We start from the raw sequence: 26,406 nt of genomic DNA, 5'->3' as shown, positions 1-26,406 counted from the left end.
AATATTACAGTTATAGTAAAAATATTAGAGTTATAAATGGTATGATTTTATTTTTAATATTTCACGGACGCTAAATTTAAAAGTAAAAAATAATACAGTTGGATCATTTAGTTTATAGAAAGAAATCATTAAATAGAGTTGGATTATTTAGTTTCTATAAAAAGATTATTAAATAGAGGAATTCCAAGTAGAATTGATTCTATATTTATATATATTTTTTAATTCTATATTTTTATTTATTTTTAATTCATTTTATTTAATTTTGTTAATAAATTGTAATTATTAAAAAAAACAAACATAATAGATATGTATTTGGTCTTTTGTTTTTTATTTAAAATAATAAAAAAAACCATTTTGAAATTATTAGATTGTCTTTTAGTTATAACAATCAAATATTAAATTTAACACGTGTGAATTATGTCTTGCTATTTTTCTTTCGTCTTTTACTCATGTAAATACTAATTTTTTATAGCATTAATATTTTTATGATAACTAATCATTGTTATAGTTTTAAAGTTATTTGCTTACAATAAATTTTTAATAGGTAATAATAAATAATAAATTTTAATTTTAAGTATTTTTTAAATATTATAAAACATTTAACCCGTGCCTCGCACGGGTCTAATACTAGTATTTTGTTGGTTTAACAAAGATTAATCGTTTAGATTAGATTAAGTATTCCACTTGTCACAACTCTATTGGAGAACAGTTGCAACAACACCTAATCAACTTTTCTCCTTCATGTCGTAATTTTATTTAATAAGAAATATTTTTTTATTTTTATTGTAGATAATGTGATTAGAATCTGCAATCCACTACAATTTTTTAAATAATTACAGTCACGGTGAAACTGCACGAATAAGAGAGAAATTGATAAAAAAAAAGCGTGCAGATCTGGGAAAGCAAAAGCAAGCAAGCTTTGGGTGATGCTAAGCTAATCTCACTTTTTATCTCTAATCACAAAATTAAACCCTAATTAATGATTAATTAATTACCTAGGGTTCGTATATATGAAAGCGAAGCAACAATCTATGAACAACAATGATGAAGGGGATGGAGTCTGAACTGAAAGACTTGAATTCCAAAGCCGCGAAATCAAATGCAAACAACACCGTTCGCGACGATCGTCCTCTTCTCAAATCGGATTCAGCATCCTCCACCACCTCCACCACCACAACCACCGCAACCACCGCGGCGGAGCTAGAAGAGCTTGAGAAGAAATTCGCGGCGTATGTTCGCCGCGATGTTTATGGAACCTTGGGGAGAGGAGAGTTAGCAGCTAAGGAGAAACTGTTTCTTGGTTTCGCGCTTGTTACGCTTCTTCCGATTAGAGTGATTCTTGCTGCGATTGTTTTGGTGGTTTATTACGTGATTTGTAGGGTTTGTACATTGTTTTTGAGTCCGAATCGGGAAGATGAACAAGAGGATTATGCTCATATGGGAGGGTGGAGAAGGAACGTTATTGTTCGGTGTGGGAAGGCTCTTTCTAGAGTTATGCTTTTCGTTTTTGGATTTTATTGGATTCCTGAGTCTACTACCTCTATCAATCAGGTTTCATTTCTACTTCTACTTTTTTTTTTATGTTCAATTTCAATTTTTCAAGAACTGCTTAGTTTAAATATGTTAATTGTTTTTGACTTGATTATGATCACGGTTTAAAAAACTTTGCGTTAAGGCATTCACGATTTCGGTCGGTATTGCGGTTGTCGCGACGTGAATTAACCATAATTTGTTCTTTTAACATATAAAACAGTGATAACGATATTGGCATAGCCCTTTCCGATACCGTTTTGTCGCGGCCATTTCCGCGGTCGCAAACCGTTTTAAAATTTTGATTATGATAAGTTTAGCCGTTTTTACTTGTGAAAAGCTCTTTATAATTTTACGATGGATTTTTATCATCTATGAAGCACGGACATTGACACGCACACCGAACACGACACTGACGCGTCGACACCACGAATAATATGAAAAAAACAAATAAATTGAATGTTATCACAAGTGTCAGTATTGTGTCACTGTCGGTCTCCGACACGGACACACACTTGTTTTCAGAGGTGTTGGTGCTAGATAGTTTATCATTATGAAGAAGTAAATTTGGAGGGTAAAAATGAGAGTCAAAATGGTTCAAAATTGAGGTTGGGGCTGCGTTGTTGTTTATTTGTGAACCTTGATATGGTGACAAAATATGGACGAATATGCTGCAATTGCAGTAGTGATGTTGTTGCAGAGACCTTTAAAGTCTTGATATTGCAGCTGCAATTGTAGTTGTGATCCAGATGTAGATCCCTCTAAAGGCTTTATATTGCAGCTGCATTTGTAGTTACAATAATTTAGAACTATGTGTAAAAGTTAATTTTAACATATGACACTAATGATGGTTATTATTCAATAAATGTTTAAAGTTAAGCTTATCAAAACTGGCTCTTTCTAATACATTTATTTACTCATTTTTGCCTCTATCTACTTTGTCATTGCTCAAAGGATTATTGTATTGGATGTATCTTAGTGGTTACATCCGGCCAGCTTGTATATCATTATCATTATACTTTTGCAGTTGAATTGTTCTTCTTTTGCATTTGTTAAATTTGTTCTGTCTGCTTCATTTTAACTAGGAAGACAAACCTCAGCCTGAAAAGACGGAAAGGCCTGGTGTAATAATATCAAATCATGTGTCTTACTTGGATATTTTGTATCATATGTCTTCCTCTTTCCCAAGTTTTGTTGCTAAGGTTTGTCATATGACTTTTTTTATCTTCCAAAATGGTGTATGTATTTGTATATATGTATGTTGCTGACATTTTTCATCCCAAATGTTCTGTTAAAATCTTGGATTTAATCAATGAAGAGATCAGTGGCCAAGCTTCCTCTTGTTGGTCTCATCAGGTTTGTTGTCTTTCTTTTATCAGTTCCTCCTGGTTTAATTCTGTGGCTTTCGTTGGTCATTGTAAACTTATTTCTTCATTTGAATTCTGTAGTTCTTGAGGCTTTCTGCTCTTTATTTTTTTTCAAGTCTCATTTCAAAAGTTAACTTTTACATGAATAGTGATCAATGTATAGTTAGCGAGAATGCTTCATTTCACATGATTCAATGTGCATTATCTTTTCCCTGTAAGATATTTTTTAGAACCTAGTGCTTATATATAGACACATTTTTGTGACAGCAAGTGCCTTGGTTGCATCTATGTTCAGCGGGAATCAAAATCATCGGACTTCAAGGGTGTTTCAGGTGCATACTACATAGATGATTGTATATGTCACTCTTTAATAATCATGTGTACACAATCTAAATGAACTAAAAAGTGTATATAAATCCTTGTTTCCATCATTTTCTTCCTTGTGTTGTTGTTTTCATATTTTCAATTGTATACTAATTGCATGAGGTATTTTGCATCTTTAATTTATAATTTTTTGGTATAGGTGTTACCTCTTGTTTGTTATATTGTGAGTTATATACATTGAACCTGTCAATGCAAAATTATATATTCTATTTGTTAAGAGTGCCCAATTGTTGATATTAATTAAGTTACTTGACTTACCATAAATATTTCATCAAGTCTGTTTGGTAGCATCATGTGGTTAGTTGGATTCTTAAATTTTCCGCTTTGGAAATAGACTAAAGTAAATAATTTTCATTTTTCTTAATTTAATTAATTTCGTGCAGTATTTGAATTTCCTTTTTTGGCTTCTAGTTAGATTCATGCTGTTTGTGCCCAATTAGAGGTGCCCTAGTGGTTTTCCCTTTTGACATATTAATGTGTTCGTTGCAACTGGCGGCTAACCTGTGAACTTTCTTCTTGCAGCTGTTGTCACCGAAAGAATTCGAGAAGCACATCAGAATGAATCTGCTCCACTAATGATGTTATTTCCAGGTTATCATCCTTCCTTTTAAGTGAAACATGAATTGATTTTATTAACAAGCTAGCATATAAGATCGGCGATACAAATTTTATACTTCCAATTCTTGAATTTTTTCAAACTAATTTGATGGCTAAAGTTGCTGCATTTCTTTACTTATTTTATCCTATTTAATAAGCATATACTGCATCCTTGTTCTCAACTGCAGTATTTATTTTTGAAGTTTTTGACCCATTGTATTTGTTTTAAAATTCTTATTTCAACATAATCATTCATTTGTTAGATCCATTTCCCTTTGACTTCATCTCTCATTTTCTTTATCTTCAAATACAACTCAATTCCTCAAGGTTCTTCGCATTTATTTATCCATTCTGTTTCTAGTATTTGAATTATTATTTGTCACACATGGTAGCACTTCATATTATAGATATTTGGCAATATTTCTCTATTTGTTCGTTGCAACAGTCTGTAAATTATCAAAAGTGACCCCTGAATATCCAAATTATTCATGTTTCTCAAATCAATGTTTTCTTAATAATTCATTTCATGCTATTCGGTATTCTACAGAAGGTACAACAACAAATGGAGATTTCCTCCTTCCATTCAAGACTGGTGGTTTTTTGGCAAAGGCACCAGTACTTCCTGTAATTCTAAAATACCATTACCAAAGATTTAGCCCTGCCTGGGATTCAATATCTGGGGTAAGTATTATTATAGTAATTAAGTTTCATGGTTTTCAATAATTTCTGATTATAAAACATAATCCTGTACCCAACTTCAAAGCTGTGCTTTGTTCTCGTAAATATAATATATACATATTGACAATTTTTTTGGTAAATATGTCAACGTGCATCCTGTACTTTTTATCAGAGTGTTTATATGATGGTTGGTGTAAACAAATTCATAATTTTGCTCTTATGTGTTGATGATATTCTACTAGCTGCAATGATGATGTTTTGTTGCATAATGTGATGAACTGAAGATTCCCTCTAGTAACTTCGATTTATTAACTTTGAAATATAAGATATGGGGGAGAGGTATCCTTTGTGATAAGCAGTGCTGGTAAGATCGCTAGTAAACCCGTAGGATCACACAATCCTGCGGTCCAAGCACCCCTGTTCTTGCTGCGATGCACATAGGATCAGATGGCTAAAGATTGCCGCATATTCTCAATAATCACTATCAACTCGCGGAATCACGAATTCGGCACATGTGTTTTTTTTCTGAACTGGGCCCGGTTCTTGGCAGAAAATTCTACTCCATCACCAACTATGGTTGTTACTGTTACGCAATGCCCCCTTTTTGCCAAAGATTGCGATGCAGCCACCTTATTCCATTCCTTTATCTATTTCTTGTGCTGCCGTCTCCCGTGACTCCCTCACTCCCTTCTCTGTTTCTGATGATACGCTTTCCCAAAAAGGAAAGGAAACGAAAGTGTATATTTTCGTTTCCTTCTCTGCTCAAGAGCATTCTCGTTTGCTTCATATGTTTAGAGTGCCTTTTATTTAAGTTACTAATGTGCATCCCCCCTTTTAAGGTTTGACCAAACAAATCCAATCTCCAGGCCACTTTTGACGTTTCAACAGGGAATTCACTCACGTTCTTTGTTCTCCCACTAAAACCACCATTGCCGATGCTTATGCCAGCACCTCTTTGCAGATCCGGCACACCGCCATAACTTCTGCCATTGGCGCATTGTCGCTCCTTTTTTTGTGCCTTGACCAACAACACTTCATTATCTCCTGCTGATTACAACCATTTTTGTTTGTATCTTCTCTATTTGCTTGTGATGCAAATCAATTTTGAATCATTGATTTCATCCCTTCTAGTCTTATTTCAAAACACCTTGGGTATGTGTCTGAATTGTGAGGCATATTTATTTTTGTATTTTACAACCTCTTTTATAACAACCCTTACTGGTATGATTTTGAATTGATTTCTTAAATTCGGGTTTTTTGTGTTTTTTAGACTCCACATAGAGTGCCTTTTTCGTTTCCTTCTCTGCCATATATCAGTTTTGGCCATTGTAATGTTGCGTCGGTGTGAAAGTAATCCTACTAAGAAAGATCTTGAGTTTAATGAGTTGGATAGAAGCATAGTTTTTGATAAAACATAATGACGTAGTTTGATCCATGTAACCAATCTCACTTAGTGGTATAAGACTTGGTTGTTGTTGCTGTTGCTGCTGCACCATAACACAATTGGCAAAAAGATACTTGGTGCTTACAGTACACCAAAATTTACATGTTCACGTATAGAAGGTCATATAGTCATATCATTTTGGAGTGGTTGGCTTACTTTGATCTAGACTTTGATATGTAGACTCAAGAATTCCACTTCTGGTATATGTTTGTTCTGTCTGGTAGACTCGAGACTTTTACGCTTTATGATTGCAAAACTTTACCTTAAAACTGATTATTGAGATATTCTGCAACTATCTCCTTCTCTAAGAATGACAACTATTAAAAGTGTGTAATACACATGGATGTGAAGTACTTGTGATACAGGTATATATATTTAAAATTTCAAAGTTCGCATTGTATGATGCTTGCGAGTTCAATTAAAGTTGTTTTTTTTTCCTCTTGTTACCTAACCTGCATTATATGGTATACCATAATGTTTTGACAATTTGGCCCGATGACACTGATGTGTCTTTGATAAATTGATGAACCCTAGGAAAGCTACAACTTATGATTTTATGTTTACGTCTTTCTGCTTATTTAATTGGAGAAATTGCCATCTTACTTAATTATGTTTATTTTATTCTTACATTGATATTAATGTTGGCAGGTGCGCCATGTGATATTTCTCCTTTGTCAGTTTGTAAATAATATGGAGGCGATACAATTACCCCTTTACTATCCCTCACAACAAGAAATGGATGATCCCAAATTGTATGCTGATAATGTTAGAAGGTTGATGGCTACTGAGGTATTTATTCTGTTTACTCAGTGAAAATAGACCCCATATTTCTTTAGAGGTTTTTTTCATCAACCTTTACACTAGAAGTATATACATAGTTTGGAAGGATATGGGGATAGTGTATTCTATTGTTGGAGTTGATCGTATCATTAGACACGTGTATAAATTAACATACTATAAGATGGCACCTAGATTCAATAATTCGTCACTTAGATTTGTTTTGATAAATCTGGCCATTATTGAACCATGGATTTCTTAAAAACTTTTCAAGAGGATGTTTGGATATTAGGATCCAATGTTTTAGGTGTCTAATGTTAACTCAGTAGTCTTGCTCGTTGGCAGGGTTGGTGCCAGTTGTACTAGCACTAAACTTGGATTGCCATAATAGGTGTTAATGGTTTGCATCTAATGCACAATTTTCTCAAAATTTTTTGTTTCGCCGGAAAGTTATCATAGACATAATAATAGTGTTTATTTCAGTGTCATACTTGTATATATAACCTAATACTATAGCCTAAGTTAGTTACCTCCATGTTAATGTATGAATTATAGTGTGACTGCTGCTGATACTTGTTATTTATTGTATGTTCTGCACACTGCCGCTGATACCTTGTTATCGGTTGTATGTTCTGCTTGCAGGGTAATTTGACACTTTCTGATATTGGGCTAGCTGAAAAACGAGTTTATCATGCTGCTCTCAATGGTAATAATAGCCTGCCTAGTGTTTTGCATCAGAAAGACGATTGATAATTTCATGAACCCGGCTTCAATTGATATGTAGTTCCATTCGAGTTTTGGGTTCAAACTTACAATTTGCTTTACATACGAATGGACAGCTTGTGTGAGGGGTTGCTATAATCACTTAAACAACTGAATAGTACTTGTGTAATTTTCTTGTAAATAATGTAACCAATAATGTTTTGTAATTGTTGGTGAATGAGAGACGCAATTCAAGAGTCAAGTTTTATTGTGATAAATGACCTAACTCATTTGAGAAAAGCCATGTAACCTTAGAAACTGAATCTTCTGTTTCGTGTTCCTGCAGGTTTGTTTTCCCAAGCCTAGTTCTTCGGATATTCGCTTGTATATTCATTGTATGGCTCTGTTGTTTATCAGGAAAAGAAAAAAAAGAATCTAATATAGAAAATTCTGTGAAGAACAAAGTATGTATCCGTAACTGTAGCTGGAATGAGTAGGATTTCTGAGCATAGGCTCCATGTATCTACATTTAATGATATATGATACTCTTCAATATAGGTGTTCTAACTTTTAAAATAGAAAATGGAATATGCCATATGCAATGACAGGGTAAATAATGTGGGACGCGTATCACACTTTTATCTTGAAAATAACAATATAACATCGTAAAGATTTTAATTATTTGTATCTGTAATATTGTTTTGTACTGTCTTTGTTTTTGTATTACTTTTAAATTTCTAAAATAACTTGCCGATCCTTGTTAATATTTTAATGATTTACATTAGATAAAGTAATCTTTTGGCTGTATTTATCTTCCTGCTGACGAGGTTCTCCTAACATGAATAGATCTTTAATTTGGTTCTTTTAAATTTTGTTTGCGAGTTTGAAGGGGTGGGAAATAGAAGATTTTTGAAAAATAAAATTTTAAAAAAATAAGAAAATATTTGATATTTTTTCAAAGAATGATTTTGTATAGATTGATAAAAGAGTTTTAAATGTATGTTTTGTTTAGTTTTTGGAAGAGGTATAAGTAATTTTAGAGGTGTACAATTGATTCTGTAATGATTTTAAGGTGTTTGGTTCTTTTAAAGTAAAATTGATATTGTCTTTTGAATTGATTCTACTTGAAGGTACAATTTGTAGAATTTGAGCTTAAATGTGATTTTTACATTGAAATTAGTTGTTCAACTCACATTTACATAAACAAATTCAAATATAACTCACTTCCTATTCACTTTTAGTTAAAATCAATTATACAAAATCAATTCACTCGGAATCAATTCTCCTCAAAGCAAAACCAAACATACACTTAATCATTTCTCTATATTTTTTTATTTTCATAATACTTTAACAACATAAAATATATTTGAAAAATTTATGTAATTATTCTAGAAACCCTTCAAAATCTTTATTCAATACATATTTTGAGTTTCTCTAAATTAATAAGTTTTCGATGTTATGAATAAAAACAAACTCTTTAAAACACTCCCAATCAAAATCCTTCAATTAATTTTATTTAATCATTTTCTTTTTTCAATACTCTCCCCTCTATTCTCATCCAAACTTTCAAAGAGACCCTTAAGGATCATTCTTTTTTAGTTATCTCTTAAAATATTTTTTTTAAGTAACTGAATTTCTGCCAAATGGGTTCCTGTGTTATATATTCACTTCACTACCATGAATTTTCTTATACTTATTACTGAAATTATATATGAAGTGATAATAATAATAATCTTAAACTCCCACACAATTAAAAGATTTCGATTTAATTCGGATGACGATGTTCAACTTAATGATATCAATATCTCTCCTCCATCATTTATTTTAATAATAAATGAGAGAGAAAAAAAGAATGACACATAATCTTCGTCATTTATTTTGAAATCTAGGCAACACATCAACAACATGATCTGATCTAGCTTGCTACTCATATAGTATCTTTTGATGAGTTGACGTAGGTGGATCTCCCAGAGTATCTGACGTCATACAAGTATGTGGCTTCCTAAAATACCACTGGATGTAGCCATGTGCACCACTCCAGTCGTTAGAAGCTATGATACTCTGTGGCTCATCTGACACCAGATGATTAAGGTAATAATCAAACATGGCATGTACATCTCTCAATAGAATAGTGGGAGGAACAACATCAAAGGGGTCTCTAGGAACAAACTTCATGTAGCTAAATTGCTGCATGAGATGCTCAAGCCGATGTGGATACAACATACGTGACACGTCTCACAGTAATCTACATATGCATGAAAGTGTATTTGCTACCAAATGGTCAAGATACACTCTGAATAACTCCGTCGCTTGAGTCCATATGAGCGGGATGAATACAAAAGCAAGTAGCATATCCTCAGTGTATGTCGGAACACATGACCAACCGAATATGCATGGGAAGTGCTGGAGGATCGAAGTCAGTGGTACATATGAATCATTAGTAATGGCGTAGCAAAAGTGTTATGAAAGTGACACACAAACATTAAAAGATGCAGAAATATTATTGTCAATAGTGTGATGCTGTCTGTCATCTGTTTGGTCTTCCACATACAACCTTCAGCTAACTTGGAGTACAAGTAGACCAAACAAGCAGCCCCCAATTGTACTCATGGATTCGATCCAAGTCAGTGAAGTATTTCAGGTATACCACAACCACATAAGTGTCACTTTTGTCTACAAAAATATACGTGTCAATCAAGTATAAGAAGTATGCTCTCAATGCGTATGCTTTATGATACACAACCCACTCATCATCACCAGCAACCTGCTCTATGATATTTTGAAATATTTTTTGTTTCAAAGTTGTAAGTATATTTTTGAGTTGTACCATGTTTAATGTCATGTCAGAAACAATTTCCTTCTCTCCAGCCTTAAGGAAATATGCAATGAGATGACCGACTAACTTACGACACATGTCATGATTATGTATACCACAAATCACATTAAATCTTCATGTATTATTCGCCATAAGATATTTGCGCAATTTAAAAGGACACTCACATTTGCTTGAACTAGTGTCATCCAATTTCAACTGTTGAATAGGATTTGTGTACTTGTCTAGGGCTCTTCACGGTATAGTTTACTAAGAGAACCAAACTGTACCAAACTGAACCATGATAACAGTTTGCAAGAACCGAACCAAACCGTTTAATTTTGTTTTAAAACCAAACTGAACCAAACATTTGGTTCGATATACCGATTCTTAATCCTGAACCGTACCAAACTATTAGTAACCATTTTTTAAGAGAACTTTAGGGTTATGATGAATAGAACCGTTACATACTTGTTGTTATGATTATGGTGATAAAACCGATACATTTTATGAATTTTTTAATAAAAATTATTTTAGATTTTTTAAAACCATTTTTATAAATATATTTATCAATAATATATAATAAAATTTACAAATTAAAAATTATATATTAAAAGTAATATTGTTCAGATTAATTTTTTAAAATTTATCCATATATATATAAACTAAAAGTATTATTATGCTTGTGCTGATTGCCTAAAGAAAAACAATATATAAACTATATAAACTACCAGTATTGTTATAATTATGCTTGATATATAATCTAATAGTATATATCAAAATTTACCAATAAGATAGAGATGTTAAATGCATTATGAGAAACAGTAATATTCACATGAAAAACAATTTTTCTTTACTTTAAACTTTCAGGATGTTTTTAACGAATTACCTATATAAAAATTTTAATATTAAATATTATTATTACAAAAATTTATTTTAAAAAAAAAAACTATTTTTTTCATAATTAAAATAAAGTTTAATATGAAAAGATTAATTTGGAGAAAATATCACTTAACCAAAGTTCTAATAACCATGCCATACCAATGAGAAACTGCATGGTTAATTAAACATAAACATGCATGGTTAATTAATAACAATTCAGTTTGGTTAGTTTTGGTTCAGTTAACGGTTCAGTTCCGTTATCGAACTGTTTGATAAACTGTGATTCAGTTCATAAACCAAAGAGAACGGTTCAATTTTTTAACAACAGTTCGGTTCGGTTCTGTGGTTCAATACAGTTCTATGGATTTTTTGAACAACCCTGTATTTGTCACTTCTGATGCATCTCAGTGTCACAAATGTTTGTCTTCTATCTGAAACATTATCCGACCTTCCAATTACAACGTTGAACCCCAATTGACAAGCTCCGTACGGATCCATTGGAGCATATGATCATGAACAACAAACTTATGTTCATTTATAAATTATTTGCCAACATATACCTTAACATCAACCAGTTTGACATCCATAGACACAATAGGTTTGAGGACAACATCAGGGTGCATTATATCTAAGGCCAATCATAATAGAAAGTATTAAAAACAGATCAAATTCAACTCTGAGCTAATTCGGAAATACAATTTCAGATGACATTCAACAAAAATTCGAAAATATATTTTCGGACGCAACATTCATTTTTTCAGACAGAAAACCAAATTAATGTAAATAACGAGGAAGGAAATACATGTACATTACCTTAAATTTTAACTTCTTAGAAAACAGAGAAATATGTTGTTTTGCGGTAAAAAGGTTGATTGAGTATGAAAGGAGGTTTTGGTAGGGTTTGAAAAATAAATGGTGAAATTATCATGAGTGAAGCAAACATTAAGATGGTGTTTTATTAAATTTCCCACTTTACATTTTTGAAAATGCACTTCCTGAATAGTCACTTAGTTGAAAAGTACATGCAATGTGATATTTTTTCAAATTTCCGCTTGACAAATTTGAAACTACACTTCTGGATTTATCAGAGTTGTTAAATGTTCAAAATCATTGAAAGGGTTTGTTTGAAGATTTCTTTTGGACTAATTTTGAAAGGGTGTCACACTTAAAATGTGTTTTGATATAAAATGGGTCCGTCCATAGATATACTTCCAAATTTAGGAAAATATTTTCGAATTTCTACAGGTGTTCTCCACCACTTAAGTGTAAGAAGTAATGCCCTTGTCATTATATGACATTAAACAAGCAACTTGTTGCTGCAAATTGTAAATACATTTGCAAGCCTCATTTAATATTTGAACTATCAGTAATATACATTATTAGTACAGACTAGACTGAAATGCCTGATAATTTATTACCAGTAAACCAACTGTATGTAACATTGATATCATTATACAAACAATAATTTAATCTTCAATTTAGTCAATTGTTTTTTGAGTTACAAAAATTGTATTCATAATATAATAATCTTGTTCACCGAGTATATATCTGAGCAGTGGAGGAAATTGAGGAGGGGAGTCCCAAGATAGCTAACTACTGTTTCACCATGAAGGAACTTTTACAGCTACAACCGCCAACTGCACTGGGGTTCTCAGTCACCTGAATATGAAATATCAGTAAATAAATGTAAATTCGGCTTTGTTTAAATGTCTTAAGAATGACATTCAATGTTATAAAGGAGCAGATGTAGGCACAATTACATCAACACTTTTCTGTCCACACTCCACACAATTCACATTTACATACAATCTAGGGACTTTGAACTTGGTTCGAAAAGCACATACAACTTTTAATGATGTGTAAATGCGTCTTCTTCTATAACGAAAGCGATGCCATCAAATATAAAAGACAACATCATTGAAACCTCAAAAGTTGGCCGGTTGGTGAAGGCTTGGGTTTTCAGAGTGTGTTCCTCTCAAGGTCTGAGGTTATTATTATTAAAATCTCTTACCAATCTCACATATAGAGACCGGGCTAAGGTTATTTAGTTTGAGTAACATGTGATATCACCCAACGATGAAGAAAGTGCCAACAAAAAATTGTCAAATAGTATACTATTAACATTCTTTACTCAAAGTCCATGGAATGATGCACCTTAAGATTGGAAGTATCTTTGGCGCTACACGTATTTTAGGAGCACATCATGCTTTAAAGTTCTTTAGCAAATTACAAAAACTGACATGTGGGCTTGGTTTAGGTTGCAGTGCTACACTTGCTCCTCCCGGCCACTATTTTGCATGAACAATTTTATTCTAATGCTACATTTTCCACACATATCTGAATGGTAGCTTTATTTTGTTTGAACCGGAAGGAGGTGTGCCTATGAATAGTTTTGGGAGAGAGGAATTCAAAGCAAAAGCTTTGTCAGGAGAGAAACTGCATCATCCACATGACATGAAATGAAACATGCAGGTCTGCAGTTCTCAAAATAGGTCACAACATAATATGCAACCAAAGTGGATAAGGCGCAAGACTAAGGCCTGTTTTTGATGAATAAATTAATTAAGTATTTATGTATAAGCTATATAGACTCCAAATGCATCTAAAATCTAAATGCACTGCTTGGATGATGACGAAAGAAGTCACCTCTATATAGAGCAGGTCCATCCTGAAAATATACAACTTTGGATTCAAATCTGAACCTGAATATGGTTGGATGTTTTATATCATTCATCTTTCAGAAAAGATAAAATTATTAAGTGTATGCTCATGGATAACTTTACCCACTCTTAAAATTACACATACCAATTCAACCTTGTTCTGTTCAACTTTCTATTATTGGAGCAGGGACTTTAATTACTAGATCAGAGAGGCTATGATCTTGCATTAAGCGGTCAGGCTAAGGCTGATGAATGATAGAAAGGAAATGAGTACAAGAAACAAACTTCCTGCTACTCCTGAGAGCTATGCTCACTGACTCAGAAAATTCCTTAATTCTCTGCAACTAATTTCTTAGATTCTCCATAACGCCTTCTCTCTAATCTACCCAACCCAATAAAATAGAATCGAGTCACGCATCACACCCCTTTACTGCCGGCTCATCATTCTCTCCTTTCTTACTATATTTCCTAACAAACACCCTCCATAATCTGTGAACAGCATGTGGATGACTAGACACATCATCAACATCCCAATTCTCATATCTAGCTCTATCAGAAGTTCTCAAATGTTTCATGATTTAACTTGATAACAGGATGTGAATGGGAATTGCTACTATAGTTCCCAGAAAAACTTCCAACAAAAACACAGTCAAAACAATTTCTTCCCTGATTATTTCCATGTTGTATTGTAGTTAATGTGAATTGGAACAGAAAGAATTTGAAGATAGTAAAATTATCAATTTTCAATAAACACCAGTCTATTCATGGTTCAAACTCACAAATATGCATGACTTACTATGAAAGCCGAACGAATTAGCTCCTCGACATAATCAACAGTCGCGCCTTTGACAAAGTCATACGAAATATTGTCAACAACCAATTTAACTCCTTCCTTCTCGAAAACTCTGTCAATACATTAAAGTAAAACTAAGTTGTAATTCATAAAATACAAGTGTTCATCAACATATGGCAAGCATATCAACATTGATATTCGACTATCCAAGAAGTAATACCTATCGTCCGAGTTAACTCTGTCGTCCAGATTAAAAGCATACTGAAACCCCGAACACCCGCCCGTTTCTACACTCAATCGAAGCATTTTTCCAGCAGTTGATGGTTCATTAGAATCCAATTCCTTAATTCTCTGTTACACATTCAAAATTCAAATCAATTACATGTAATGATACACATAGTTCCTGAGTTATATATCACATAAATATAGTCCATCAATAAAAACCTAATGTAAATTTCATGAACATGCAATTAGGCCACATAATCAGTAATATACAAAATCAGAAGGGAAAAATTGAAAAGTAAGCAATTGAGAGAACAAAGAACATACTCGAACGCAGTTTTCGGTTATGTGAACAGGTTCAACGTCAGCAGAAGACGACGACGAAGACGTGACATGGTGAAGAACGGAAGAAGAAGAAGAAGATAAAGAAGAGAAAGAGGTTAGAAGATTCTCGTTGCGTTGAAATCGTGCTGCCAACGATGGAGCGAGCCGTCGAAACAGCGTCGTTTGCATCTCTCTCGCTATGATCTTCTCTCTGATTCGTATTTTTTTTTTCCTTACAAAAACCTCAAAATCGAATTTCAACCTAACTCACGGTCCATATTTCGCCACCTCATCATAAGAAATATCAACGGCTCAGGTTTCACTATAATTTCTGAATATATATGAAGTTATAACGCGAAATTACCTTTCCTCAAACGGCGTCGTATCCATCGGAAATTCCTCCATCGTGAAACTCAAAAGTAAGTGTAAAATTCTTGAATCTCTCTGTTTCAGTTTCAGATCTGAGTTTCATTGAACTGTAAATCCTAAACATTGCATGCGATTTTCATATTTTTTTTAATTTTAATTTTAAATTTCAACTTTCTTTGATTTTTATTTATTAGAGAAGAAGATGCAAAACAGTGATGAACAAAAGTTTAGAATCCGAAGATTAGAGATTACAGATAAGAAAAAAGGATTCATAGAGTTACTGCAACAGCTTACAGTTTGCGATTCAGTTTCTGAGAAGGAATTCGAGGATCGATTTCGCGAGGTTGATTCGCTTGGAGATGATCATGTTATTGGTGTTATTGAAGATGATGTTACTGGAAAGATAATTGCGACGGGGTGTGTGTTTATTGAGAAGAAATTTATAAGGAATTGTGGTAAAGTTGGGCATATTGAAGATGTTGTTGTTGATTCGAGTGCTCGTGGGAAGCAATTGGGGAAGAAAGTGGTTGAGTTTCTCACTGAGCATGCTCGTTCTGTTGGGTGCTATAAGGTTATTCTTGATTGCACGGTTGAGAATGCGGTGTTTTATGAGAAGTGTGGGTTTAAGCAGAAGGATGTTCAAATGGCTCTGTATTTTGGTTGATTGATTCTCTGTTTTTTATTAGCTTATGAGTTTGTTTTATTTCTCATGTGCTGATTCTGTTGAAGAAAGTGTGTTTGATGTCTTTGGAAGGCATGGTTGATGTTCGATACCATTGTTACATTTAATAGTTTGTTTTCTCAAATTGTTGATGTTGTGTTCTTCTTTGTCAGTTCTTCTTTGATTTTTTTTTTTGACCAAAGTTCTTCTTTGATTTTAGCAAAAATATTCAAGCTTAAGTAAAAGAAGTATTAGATGCTACTCCAGTGGCAAATTTTTCCAGCAGCTTAACAGTGGCAACTTATTGATGAGACAGTAGTGATTTTTGTTTTAATCATTTGAATTGAAAAAACAAGATTACAAACTTCTATTTTGTATTAATTTTTCATTCACCACCAATACTGACTCGTGAATTTAAGCACTCAAACACTGGCTTACTGGTCTAAATGTCTAATAGTCTTATGTAATTTTAAGATTTTCTTTTAATTTTAGGATATAGTTGTACTTTATAATTAAGAGTTATGTTAGATTTTCATACACTTACTAGCATAAAAGGTTATCCTTCAGTGTGAAAACCAAACCAAACTATAATAAGCTAGTTTTTGAATTTTTTTTAATAAAAAATTATTTTAAATTTCTTTTGAGCATATTTTTTGTTGATAAACATTTTTCTAATATGAAGTTTTAGATGATTTTTTTCTAAAAACAATCATTATTTTATTTTACTTTGACAATCAAAAACGTAAATCAATACAAATCAAAGTTATAAATTACTCAACTACTAAGAGGTATAGTATCTAATTACAACTTTCAAACAAAAAGGTTACCACCAACCAACACTCATTTTGCAAAATAAAATTCAATCGAACTAGGGTGTTTTGAAACTCCTTCAACTTGTAAAGTCTTCTTCATCGTCAAGATTAACATATGCTGGCTATGTTATCTAAACAAAACAAAATTAAAATTAGCATATGAACAAAGTATTCAAAATGAACCAAGAACCAAAAGCCTTAAAATCTTGAAATAAACCAATCAAGTCGCCAGAACCAGAATGCAGAAGCAGCAAAACTTTGATTATCAGAGCACCACAATCTCTATTACAGCATAACCAAAATTATGACCTTCTATGGAAATGGAAGAGTATGTAATCGGTTGAATGTAACAAAGACAAGTACAACCAGGGGTCACTTTCAAAACTTTTACAAAAGAATTATATACTCACAAATGATAGCTTATATAAATAACTGACATTACAGCTGCAACAACTAGCCCCAATGCATTCAAACCTTCAACTCTCTTGAGCCTATTTTTCATTGGAAGGAATGACAGGAACCATTTCTCTGTGTTGTTCTTTAGCTTATACTCCAAGAGAAGATATCTACACTTGATTGAGTTCTAAGAAGACAAATTTTGTAACAAAAGCATCCACATTAATGTGTGCATACATCAGTATAAATCTACTAAATAAACATATATCCTAAAATATATAATTGTTGTACATCAGTATAATGTGTGCATACATGATACATCAGTATAAATCTACTAAATAAACATACATCAGTATACATCAGTATCGAAACTGATTGTTGTAGCTTATATAATTGTAGTCACTGAACATATATCCTAAAATATGCATACATGGGGATGAATTCTTTTAAGCATAACTTTCTTTTGGCAGATTGGTAAGGAATTGATCTCTTAACTAATTAAAATGCTTTTACAAAAGGTATTAATTTTCTTCTCTCCAATACTCTAATTAAAATGCTATATCATTACTGAAATCTTCAACACTCAGTGATGCCATGTTGTATTTAATTTAATCACTTTATGTCATATAATAGAAAATTAAGCACATAAGCATAATGTCTCTATAGGCTACAAAGCTTCTAAGCTACACTTTAATTCAATAGTGCACAAATGCATATAAAATTTTCATACTACTTTGGTATAAGACGCTGTTAAATTATGACAGTGTATCTGATTCTTTAATTTAATCATACATTAGTAATAAAAATTCTCATGTATGAGTATTGAATTAAATTACCAAATGATTGAACCAATTCAACAGCACCAACATCTGAAATCAATTCATGCCATAAAGACACAGAAGCAACAACAAGTTATAATGGGTGATCATTGCACAAAATCTCAGTATCTAGAATCATCTATGGAAATGAAGGCACAAAAACAAATAGGAAGCAGAAGTCAAACATCACCTGCAATGCAACGGGAAGCAATGCAGGTTTAACATCAAATATCACCTCAAATGCAGGACATTTCAGCTAATAGAAACAAGGACACCAGGTAGCAAAATGATTACCAAGCTAATGGAATGAACTCAACTAATGCACTCAAGCAGCAAGAACATTCGAACATGATTCAACAAGTGGATTAAACTAAGGTTTAGCATCAAAATGCAATTCAAATCATGGACACTCCATTTCAGAGGAAACAGGACACAATGCAAAACCCTGTCACTCAAGCTAAGGGGATGAAGCCAACTAATGCACACCAGCAAGAACAGGTCAGCCTAAGTCAACAAATAAACACCTCTCCCATTTCAGAGGAAACAGGACACAATGCAAAACCCTGTCACTCAAGCTAAGGGAATGAAGCCAACTAATGCACACCAGCAAGAACAGGTCAGCCTATGTCAACAAATGGACACCTCTCAGGTTCAACAACAAAAAGCAACTCCAACGAGGGGCACTCGAGTTCAGAGGAAACAGGATACTTAGCAACAAATTAACACATAAACTCAGGAAAATAAAGGCACATAAGCTGCAGCAGTTAAAAATTGAGGATCACGTACTCAGATCCTACACCTAGAGAACACTCAGTAGCAAATGATAGCTCAAACAATGTTGTCTCTAAATTGACCATGCAAAAGAATATGAGTTTAATGAGCATATACTGTCAATATATAATAGTTTTACACTAACATCCAGGGTTTTAAAAAACGGTCCGCGACTGCAAAAACGGCCACGGCAAAATGGTTTCGGAAGATGCCAATACGATACTGTAATCACCGTTTTATTGGATGTCAATGTAAAACTAGATTACAATGACTAACACATGTCCTTTAAATCCGTAAATATCTAAAACACAAATATGATACCTTCGCCTCAATAGGGTATATCAAAATATTCATCAGATACTTCAACTTCAGCATTACTTTTGCAAATAAAGGCCACAAAATAACGTGCATGGCTCAAACGATATCTCTCCTGGTCTTTATCAAGGAGCTGTGGTTATGGGTAGGGGGAATTAGAACTGATGAAACTGAGAAATTGTAAAGGAAAAGAAAGAACAAAAACACAAAAAATATTACAATGAAGCTATAGATAACGCCAAGCTTAAGATTGATGTTAAATATTGATAACATATAAATGATGTCTTAACTCAAATTAAACATAAGACACATACTTTGTGTATCAGTTTCATTGCACGTTTGGTTTCACGGTGGCTCCCTGTGATTTTGGGAAACCCGCCATGATACCAATCACGAACTCAATTCAATTGGAATCCTTACTATAACAATGTTCACTAGCATCAGGAAAACATAATCTTGATAATTAAATGATTTTTAAAAGACGGGAATTTAAAGCACCAACCATCTTCAAAGTGAACTTGCAAGCTATCTTCATTGTTGTGCAAAACAACTGGTATTTTTTATCATCTGATTTTTTTACAGGCTCACATCTCAATCATTCCACAATCATCTCAGCCCAAGCAAGAGTCATACTTGAAAACCAAGTTAAATCTCATCTTGTTTGCATTTTCAGCTGTCAGTTTTGCTCACATGATAACGCCCCGGTCGTTGACAATTCGATAGTCCATCCATTAACTTATTATATGAAGCAAGATCAGGTATAAACCCCTTATCCAACATTTCATTTATCACTAACTCTCCATCCATTCGATTTCCCTCTCCTCTGTACCCAATAACCAGAATTTTATAAGTCATGCCATCGGGTTCCAAACCCTTGCTCAAAGCAAGTAATCTTAACCTATTGGCCTCTTCGGTCCTTCTCGCATCGCAAAGATCTTGAAGAACAGAATTAAAAGTCACAATATCAAGTACCATGCCCTCCTCTTTAAGCATTTTTTCCACCAATCTCTTTGCTTCTTCCGTCTTTCCTAATCCCCTCAAACCATCAATCATCACAATACAAGAAATCAAGCTAGGAACACAACCTTTACTCCACAACTCATAAATAACCTCCAAAGCTTTTAAAGCATTTCCATTCCCACACAAAACTTCCACCAAAACAAAATAATCATACCCTTTAGGCAAAACCTCTCTCTTAGATAACTCCATTAACAACTCACACGCCTTCGAAACCTGACCTTCCTTACAAAGCCCATCAACCAAAATCTCACAAGTGACATTTGAAAGTTGACACCCCAATTCAATCATTTCATAAACCATCCCAATCCCTTCATCAACTCTACGTTCCCTAAACAACCCTTTAATCAAAGTATTAAAAGTAACAACATTTGGATGACACCCCATTTTCCGCATTTCATCAAACATCTCCAATGCAGAACTAAACTTAAAATTCCTACAATAACCACTAATCAAAATATTAAAAGTAAAAACATCCGGCTTAACTCTATCCCTAACCATCTCATTGTAAAACTCAAAAGCTCTATCAAATCTCCCAGATTTAACAAACCCATGAATCAAAATATTACATATAGAAACACTCGGTTTTCCATCGATTAACCTCCGCATACAATTATATGCAAAAAGTGCATCATCGAATTTGGAAGCTTTACAGTAAGCATGAATTGCGAAACGGAAAATGGATTCAGTTTTGGGGCAAGAGAAAATGGCGTGGGAGCAGGTGCAGGGGTTGGAGGAGATGAAGTTAAGGAGGGTACGGAGGAGGGAGAAACGATGAGAGAGAGCGAGGGTTTGTGTCATCCATTCATATGAAGTGTGATTGTGAGAGAATGTGTCGAGGGATGAAGCCCAATTGAAGAGATGGAAATCGTAGTGAGTGAAAGAAGGGTGGTGGTGGAGCTTTGATTTGAGGAAATGGGTTAGGGTTTGTGGGGTGAGGGGAGGGGTGAGGTGAGTGTTGAGGAAGTGGAGGAAGTGGGTGTAGTGTTGGGTGGGGGAGAGTGTGGGAGGGAAGAAAGATGGGTTTGGTTGCGGTGGTGGTTGTGGTGGGTTGAGGATCGGTGGTGGTGGTTTTGTTATTGATTTTAGAAAATGTTTCTTCATGTCAACAATGGAGAGAGCCTTCGAAACAGCGACGTTTACATACAAAGACGTTCAAATTGAGTTTCAACCTAACTCGCGGTTCATATTTCTCCACGAAATTAAACCGCTTTAAATCGGATCGGTTCAAAGAAAGCACTGTATCTAATACCGAAAAGAAAATATCTGAAATAAAACTTATATATAATGTGCCGGGAAAACCATAACCACCAGTAAACCAAAATCAAACAGAAATTCAAAATCCATAACAATATTCAGTTGCAGTAATAGTGAACCAAACAAATCCATATTGGCATATTCAATTCTCGAAAAGTAAAAATGTTAATTTCTCTTTGCAACCCTTCTCTTTCACTTCAATCGGTCTCAATTCACGGAAAACCTAACAAGAAAATAATCTCAATCACCAACTCTGCATCTTCCGAAAACAGAATAAGCACCCAGCGAAGAACTATCTCAGCATTTGAAGCTCGAATCTCACTCATCTTCGCTCTCGCTTCGCAATCCACATCTCTCTCCCAACGACGTAAATCTACTACTTATACTTTCTAAGCTTTTCGTGTTTTTTTATCTCTTTTGTTCTATTGATTTATTTACTTGATGTAGTTGTTGCTGATTTGGCTAACGAGACTGCTAAATACTTGTTTCCAAAAAGATTTGAGAGTCAAACTCTCGAAGAAGCATTGATGACAGGTGCTTAATTTTCCTTCTCTATTATGCAAGAATTTCTGATTATTATTTATATAATTTGCTCTGATTATTTTTTTTCAAATTTCAAATTATTACGGGTGTCGGTATCATGTTTTCAGTGTCTGTGCTTTATAAATAATTTATAGATAATTTGTTACTTTTTCTTGCATATTAATTTAATTATTTTGATGTAGTTCCGGATCTTGAGACTATCAAGTTCAAAGTTCTGAGTAGAAAGGATCGGTATGAGATTAGGGAAATTGAGGTATATAATATGATTATTGATTTATTCAATATTTGTTATGCTTTTTGAGTTATATTTCGGTATGATTATATATAATTTATCAGTTCAATTTGTTTTTTTCTCTTTATTTCCAAGTGATTCCTTCATGTTTTCACTTGGGTATTTGCATGTAAACTGCACTGGTGCTTTCCTTTGTAAGAGTTTTTTCTTAGTTAAGAACTAAATGTTTATTTCAATGGAAAAACACTTGTTAACCTGAAGCAAATTCAGACTGGATTCTAATATTGAAATATCATATGTATTATGCCTCCTCGTTCAATTTGTAGCTGTCACAAACCTGGAGTTGAAGGATTGTGGTTGACGGGTAGTGTAAGTATACTTCATTTTTTTAGTTAGTTGAATTGATATGCTACATATGTCCCTTTATGCCAAGATACTTACAAGTTGCAAGTGCTGGCTTAACATCTCCCTCCAATGGTAATTGGCCAGTGCTTTGCTATCACCAGCAAACCATTTGGTCTTAGGAATGTGTTTGATAGGTAACCCCTTGATAAGTAGTTAGTTAATAATTAATGGATTACTTAGCGGGTGTGTTAGGGCGATAGTTAGGCCCAATAAAGCATGTTGCCTATAGTAGAAAGGAGAGATTAGAGAGGGGATCATCTTATTAATCGAGTGATTTAAGGCCGTTTGGCATTGGGATTGGGAGGTGGGCAAACCTTTGAAGTTGTGTTTTGCCGTTGTTAAGCAATCAAAGGAATTCTTTCTCGTTTTTTTGTAATAATACCAGTTAGTTCCTATCAATCTCACCCACATTGACTGGATTATCTTTGCAGCCTTACTTTGTAGCAGAGGCTACAATGCCTGGGAAGAATGGGTTTGATTTCGGCGGTGCTTCTCAGTCATTTAATGTTCTTGCTGAATACCTTTTCGGTAAGGTAGTAATACATTTTAGAACCAACTCACATTTGTGCATTTAAAATTTATTTTACTGGGTTGCATTTGGTTGCTGTATTTCTCGGTCTTCCCTTTCTATTTTGGAAGAAGTTATAGATGTGTGCTGTGTTGTTCTGATGGTAGAATACAACGAAGGAAAAAATGGAAATGACTACACCCGTTTTTACCAGTAAGAATCAATCCGACGGGGTTAAAATGGATATGACAACTCCTGTGTTAACAACAAAGGTATTATGATTCTTTTTCATGGACTTTTTTGTTAAATATCTCATATGAATTTGCAGCAAAGTTACTTCAATATATTCTTTATTTGATTTATTTATTATAAATTCATTTCATCATCAACGGTTTTGAAAGTGGTATATATAAGAAAAACAATCGGAGAGAAATAATCTCACCTAACTTATTCTATATTCTTCAATAATGGAAGCGAAATACTAATTATCACAGTTTGTCTTTTGATCTACTATCCTGGAATATTTTGTCAAGCAGACATTTTATGACTACTTAGCACCTGAAACTCTTTTGAGTTCATAGGTTCTTTAGATATGGGACAGTAATATGTATAGTTCAAGCCCTAAATTTCAAACATTGGTTTGCAGTTTGGATAAGTTGATACTGTTCTTCATCTTAGGAATCAACCATATCTATCCCAATTGCATGTCATTATATATTTTGAAGTTCCACATTTAATTCTAGTATTGAATTGGGTGATTTTTCTTAAACATATGTTTGTTTTATGATGTTCTAATTCGTTGATGGTATTATCTTAGACGGGAGATCAAGATAAATGGAAAATGTCTTTCGTCTTGCCTTCAAAGTACGGTTCTAACTTGCCACTGCCTAACGATTCCTCTGTGACAATTAAAGAAGTGGCTACAAAAATAGTTGCTGTAGTTGCCTTTTCAGGTGTGCTCTTGCCTTAATACTTTGTATATAGTTTCTATACAAATTTTATTTAATTCATTTGGTTATTTAGTGGGGTTTATTGGATTAAAATTTTAAAGTAATTATTACAGGGATAGCACATATAACACACGATTTGGTTTATTCCATATTCGTATGCAGAAGAATGATAGCAACACATTTTTTCAATATTCTCGATATTATCAAGTGAAATTCATGAGGGAACCTCAAAATAGGAAATGAGACCAGCATGATCTAGTATGAATGTCATACAATTATAATATACTTCGAGTATTTCTATGTATATATTTGTAGTCCCACACAATTTAGCAAATTTCTATGTATTTATGTGTGTATGAGAGATCAACTTACTCTAGAAGTAACTCTACATTTAATAACTATGCATAATAACTTATTATAAACATTACATTTCACTAATCCAACCGCTAAAATTCTTTTTGAGTAGAAGAATTGCATAATTTTTAATAAAATTTCAACATTTATAACTATGTAATGGAATAGTAGACATTTACTTGTATTTTAAAAAACCATACTATACGTCCAATAGTAGCTATTAGATGAAGTATCAAATAATTTTGAAATTTTATAAGAATTTGTGCACTTGATCTACTCAATATAAACTTTCAATTCAACTGTTAGATTAGAGAAATATGATATTTATAATGAGCTATTAAGCGGAGTAACTCAAATCAGAGTTACTCTTAGATTTTGACTTAAGTTGATCCCTCCTTATTTATTACACACATTTGGATGTGTCCCATTTTCTCTTTTTTGGTGCACGTGTTGGGTAATTGGATGAGTAACAAATCTAAATATTTATTTACAAGTGGATATAATATTTACTGAAAATTCATTTAAAGTCTTAAACCAAATATATTCTTCTCTTTCCTCTATACTGCATCAGGTTTTGTAAATGATGAAGAAGTTAAGCGGCGTGAACTGAAATTGAGAGAAGCTTTGAAAAATGACAGACAATTCAAAATTAAAGAGGGAACTTCAGTAGAAATTGCGCAGGTTAAATCCTTAATGCAATCTTTCGGTTAAAGGTCTCTAAGACACTCTCATCGATCTCTTCTTCAGATGATACTTACTTTTTTATTTTGTTTCAGTACAATCCCCCATTTGCTCTTCCATTTCAACGCCGTAACGAGATTGCATTGGAAGTGGAGTGGAAAAATCAGTAGGGGCAGTATTTGCCAATATACAGTCTCAAGGTACTTCTGAAGTTTCATCATTTCACTCTAAGCTGCAAAAGATACCTGTTCTTTTGAAGTTTCACTCCAATACAACTATACAAGATATTTCATACTCATTATTGATGCTTGTCTTTTTAATTTTTGTAAATAGGTCATGTGCTCAATATTGATGTTTGTCTATTTTGTAAATAGGTCTTGTACTCAATGTTGATGTTTGATATATGTATGTAGACATACGTGTTTGTATGTGTAATCAGTTTGGCTATAATGTGCGTGTAAATCTAGCATGGTAAAAGTATGGCGTTATATGGAAATTACATTTTCCCCCAAAGAATTTACCAATGTATAGCTGAATCTGAAAAGAAAAAGAGTAAGAGAAATCATACAGTAGATTACTTTTCAATGGTCTATCAAATATTGATACACCATGTACAAGTGATATGAACCCCTCATCTATAAATTTTAGCAACAATATCCTCACAGCAATGTAGCCTACTTAATTTCGTAGAAGCAGCCATCTACATTTTGTCTTGGAACATGTTTCTTTGATAGCATTGCCATGAGAACTTACTGTCATGATGGCCCCATTACAAATATATCATATCCCAAAATAGATAGATCTTAACAAAGAAATAACGAGTTTATTACGTAAAATAGTGCAAAACCCAACAACACAGAGAAACAAAAGCACTAAACTTCAGAAACAAGACTGCCCTAAGACTAAAATGACCTAACAATAGAAAATTTGAGAGGGGCTTAATGTTAAAATCTAGAAAGGCCATTGAGATAAAAGGGAATTAAAAACGAGGTATATCTTGTGTTAGAACTGGAACTTCACTGAATTTAATTAATTGAATTATTCACTAGAAATGGTTTAATTTATCACTCCTAACTGATTCCTATTTAACCTTTTCTAATTGAGTGTAGTCCGTAGTTTCCCATGAATTCTCAAAAGGTAGCTGA

At 33.3% G+C, this 26,406-nt stretch overlaps 5 protein-coding genes across 9 annotated transcripts; 3 read left to right on the top strand and 2 right to left on the bottom strand.

Annotated features, from left to right (window-relative positions):
* Positions 1–840: 840 nt before the first annotated feature.
* LOC131610968 (lysophospholipid acyltransferase LPEAT1-like) lies at positions 841–8,185 on the top strand. 2 transcript variants are annotated; one of them, XM_058883076.1, is made up of 9 exons: positions 841–1,551; positions 2,616–2,732; positions 2,849–2,886; positions 3,165–3,229; positions 3,804–3,872; positions 4,426–4,559; positions 6,649–6,789; positions 7,420–7,483; positions 7,826–8,185. In XM_058883076.1, exons 1-9 carry the CDS (start codon positions 1,042–1,044, stop codon positions 7,843–7,845), a joined length of 1,158 nt encoding a protein of 385 aa, XP_058739059.1. In that variant the 5' UTR covers positions 841–1,041; the 3' UTR covers positions 7,846–8,185. The 2 variants fall into 2 exon arrangements, with proteins under 2 accessions (XP_058739059.1, XP_058739058.1); XM_058883075.1 differs by lacking the exon at positions 7,826–8,185 and having other exon boundaries at positions 842–1,551; positions 7,420–7,820.
* Positions 8,186–12,563: 4,378 nt separating this feature from the next.
* On the bottom strand, positions 12,564–15,468 carry LOC131610964 (iron-sulfur assembly protein IscA-like 2, mitochondrial). Its single transcript, XM_058883072.1, has 4 exons — positions 15,176–15,468; positions 14,847–14,977; positions 14,630–14,738; positions 12,564–12,832 (listed from the first exon to the last, which is right to left on the bottom strand). Exons 1-4 carry the CDS (start codon positions 15,359–15,361, stop codon positions 12,767–12,769), a joined length of 492 nt encoding a protein of 163 aa, XP_058739055.1. The 5' UTR covers positions 15,362–15,468; the 3' UTR covers positions 12,564–12,766.
* A 178-nt stretch (positions 15,469–15,646) lies between these two features.
* On the bottom strand, positions 15,647–21,588 carry LOC131610962 (pentatricopeptide repeat-containing protein At2g36240-like). Of its 4 annotated transcripts, none has more exons than XM_058883068.1 (2): positions 17,425–21,588; positions 15,647–17,145 (listed from the first exon to the last, which is right to left on the bottom strand). In XM_058883068.1, the coding sequence occupies exon 1, from the start codon at positions 21,433–21,435 to the stop codon at positions 19,984–19,986; it is 1,452 nt and encodes a 483-aa protein (XP_058739051.1). In that variant the 5' UTR covers positions 21,436–21,588; the 3' UTR covers positions 15,647–17,145; positions 17,425–19,983. The 4 variants fall into 4 exon arrangements, with proteins under 4 accessions (XP_058739051.1, XP_058739050.1, XP_058739049.1 ...); XM_058883067.1 differs by having other exon boundaries at positions 15,647–17,597; positions 19,321–21,588; XM_058883066.1 differs by having other exon boundaries at positions 15,647–19,447; positions 19,817–21,588.
* LOC131610965 (glucosamine 6-phosphate N-acetyltransferase) lies at positions 15,744–16,374 on the top strand. The gene has a single exon (XM_058883073.1). It carries the CDS (start codon positions 15,744–15,746, stop codon positions 16,203–16,205), a length of 462 nt encoding a protein of 153 aa, XP_058739056.1. The 3' UTR covers positions 16,206–16,374.
* A 12-nt stretch (positions 21,589–21,600) lies between the features above and the next one.
* LOC131610963 (heme-binding-like protein At3g10130, chloroplastic) lies at positions 21,601–25,757 on the top strand. Its single transcript, XM_058883071.1, has 8 exons — positions 21,601–21,955; positions 22,036–22,122; positions 22,314–22,384; positions 23,200–23,301; positions 23,444–23,548; positions 24,094–24,229; positions 25,152–25,261; positions 25,357–25,757. Exons 1-8 carry the CDS (start codon positions 21,751–21,753, stop codon positions 25,429–25,431), a joined length of 891 nt encoding a protein of 296 aa, XP_058739054.1. The 5' UTR covers positions 21,601–21,750; the 3' UTR covers positions 25,432–25,757.
* Positions 25,758–26,406: the final 649 nt, after the last annotated feature.

Source organism: Vicia villosa, linkage group LG6 (genome assembly GCF_029867415.1).
Source record: "Vicia villosa cultivar HV-30 ecotype Madison, WI linkage group LG6, Vvil1.0, whole genome shotgun sequence".
In the NCBI taxonomy this organism is placed as follows: domain Eukaryota; kingdom Viridiplantae; phylum Streptophyta; class Magnoliopsida; order Fabales; family Fabaceae; genus Vicia; species Vicia villosa.
Note: the sequence above shows the minus strand (reverse complement) of the source record. Positions and strands in the feature narration are given on the sequence as shown.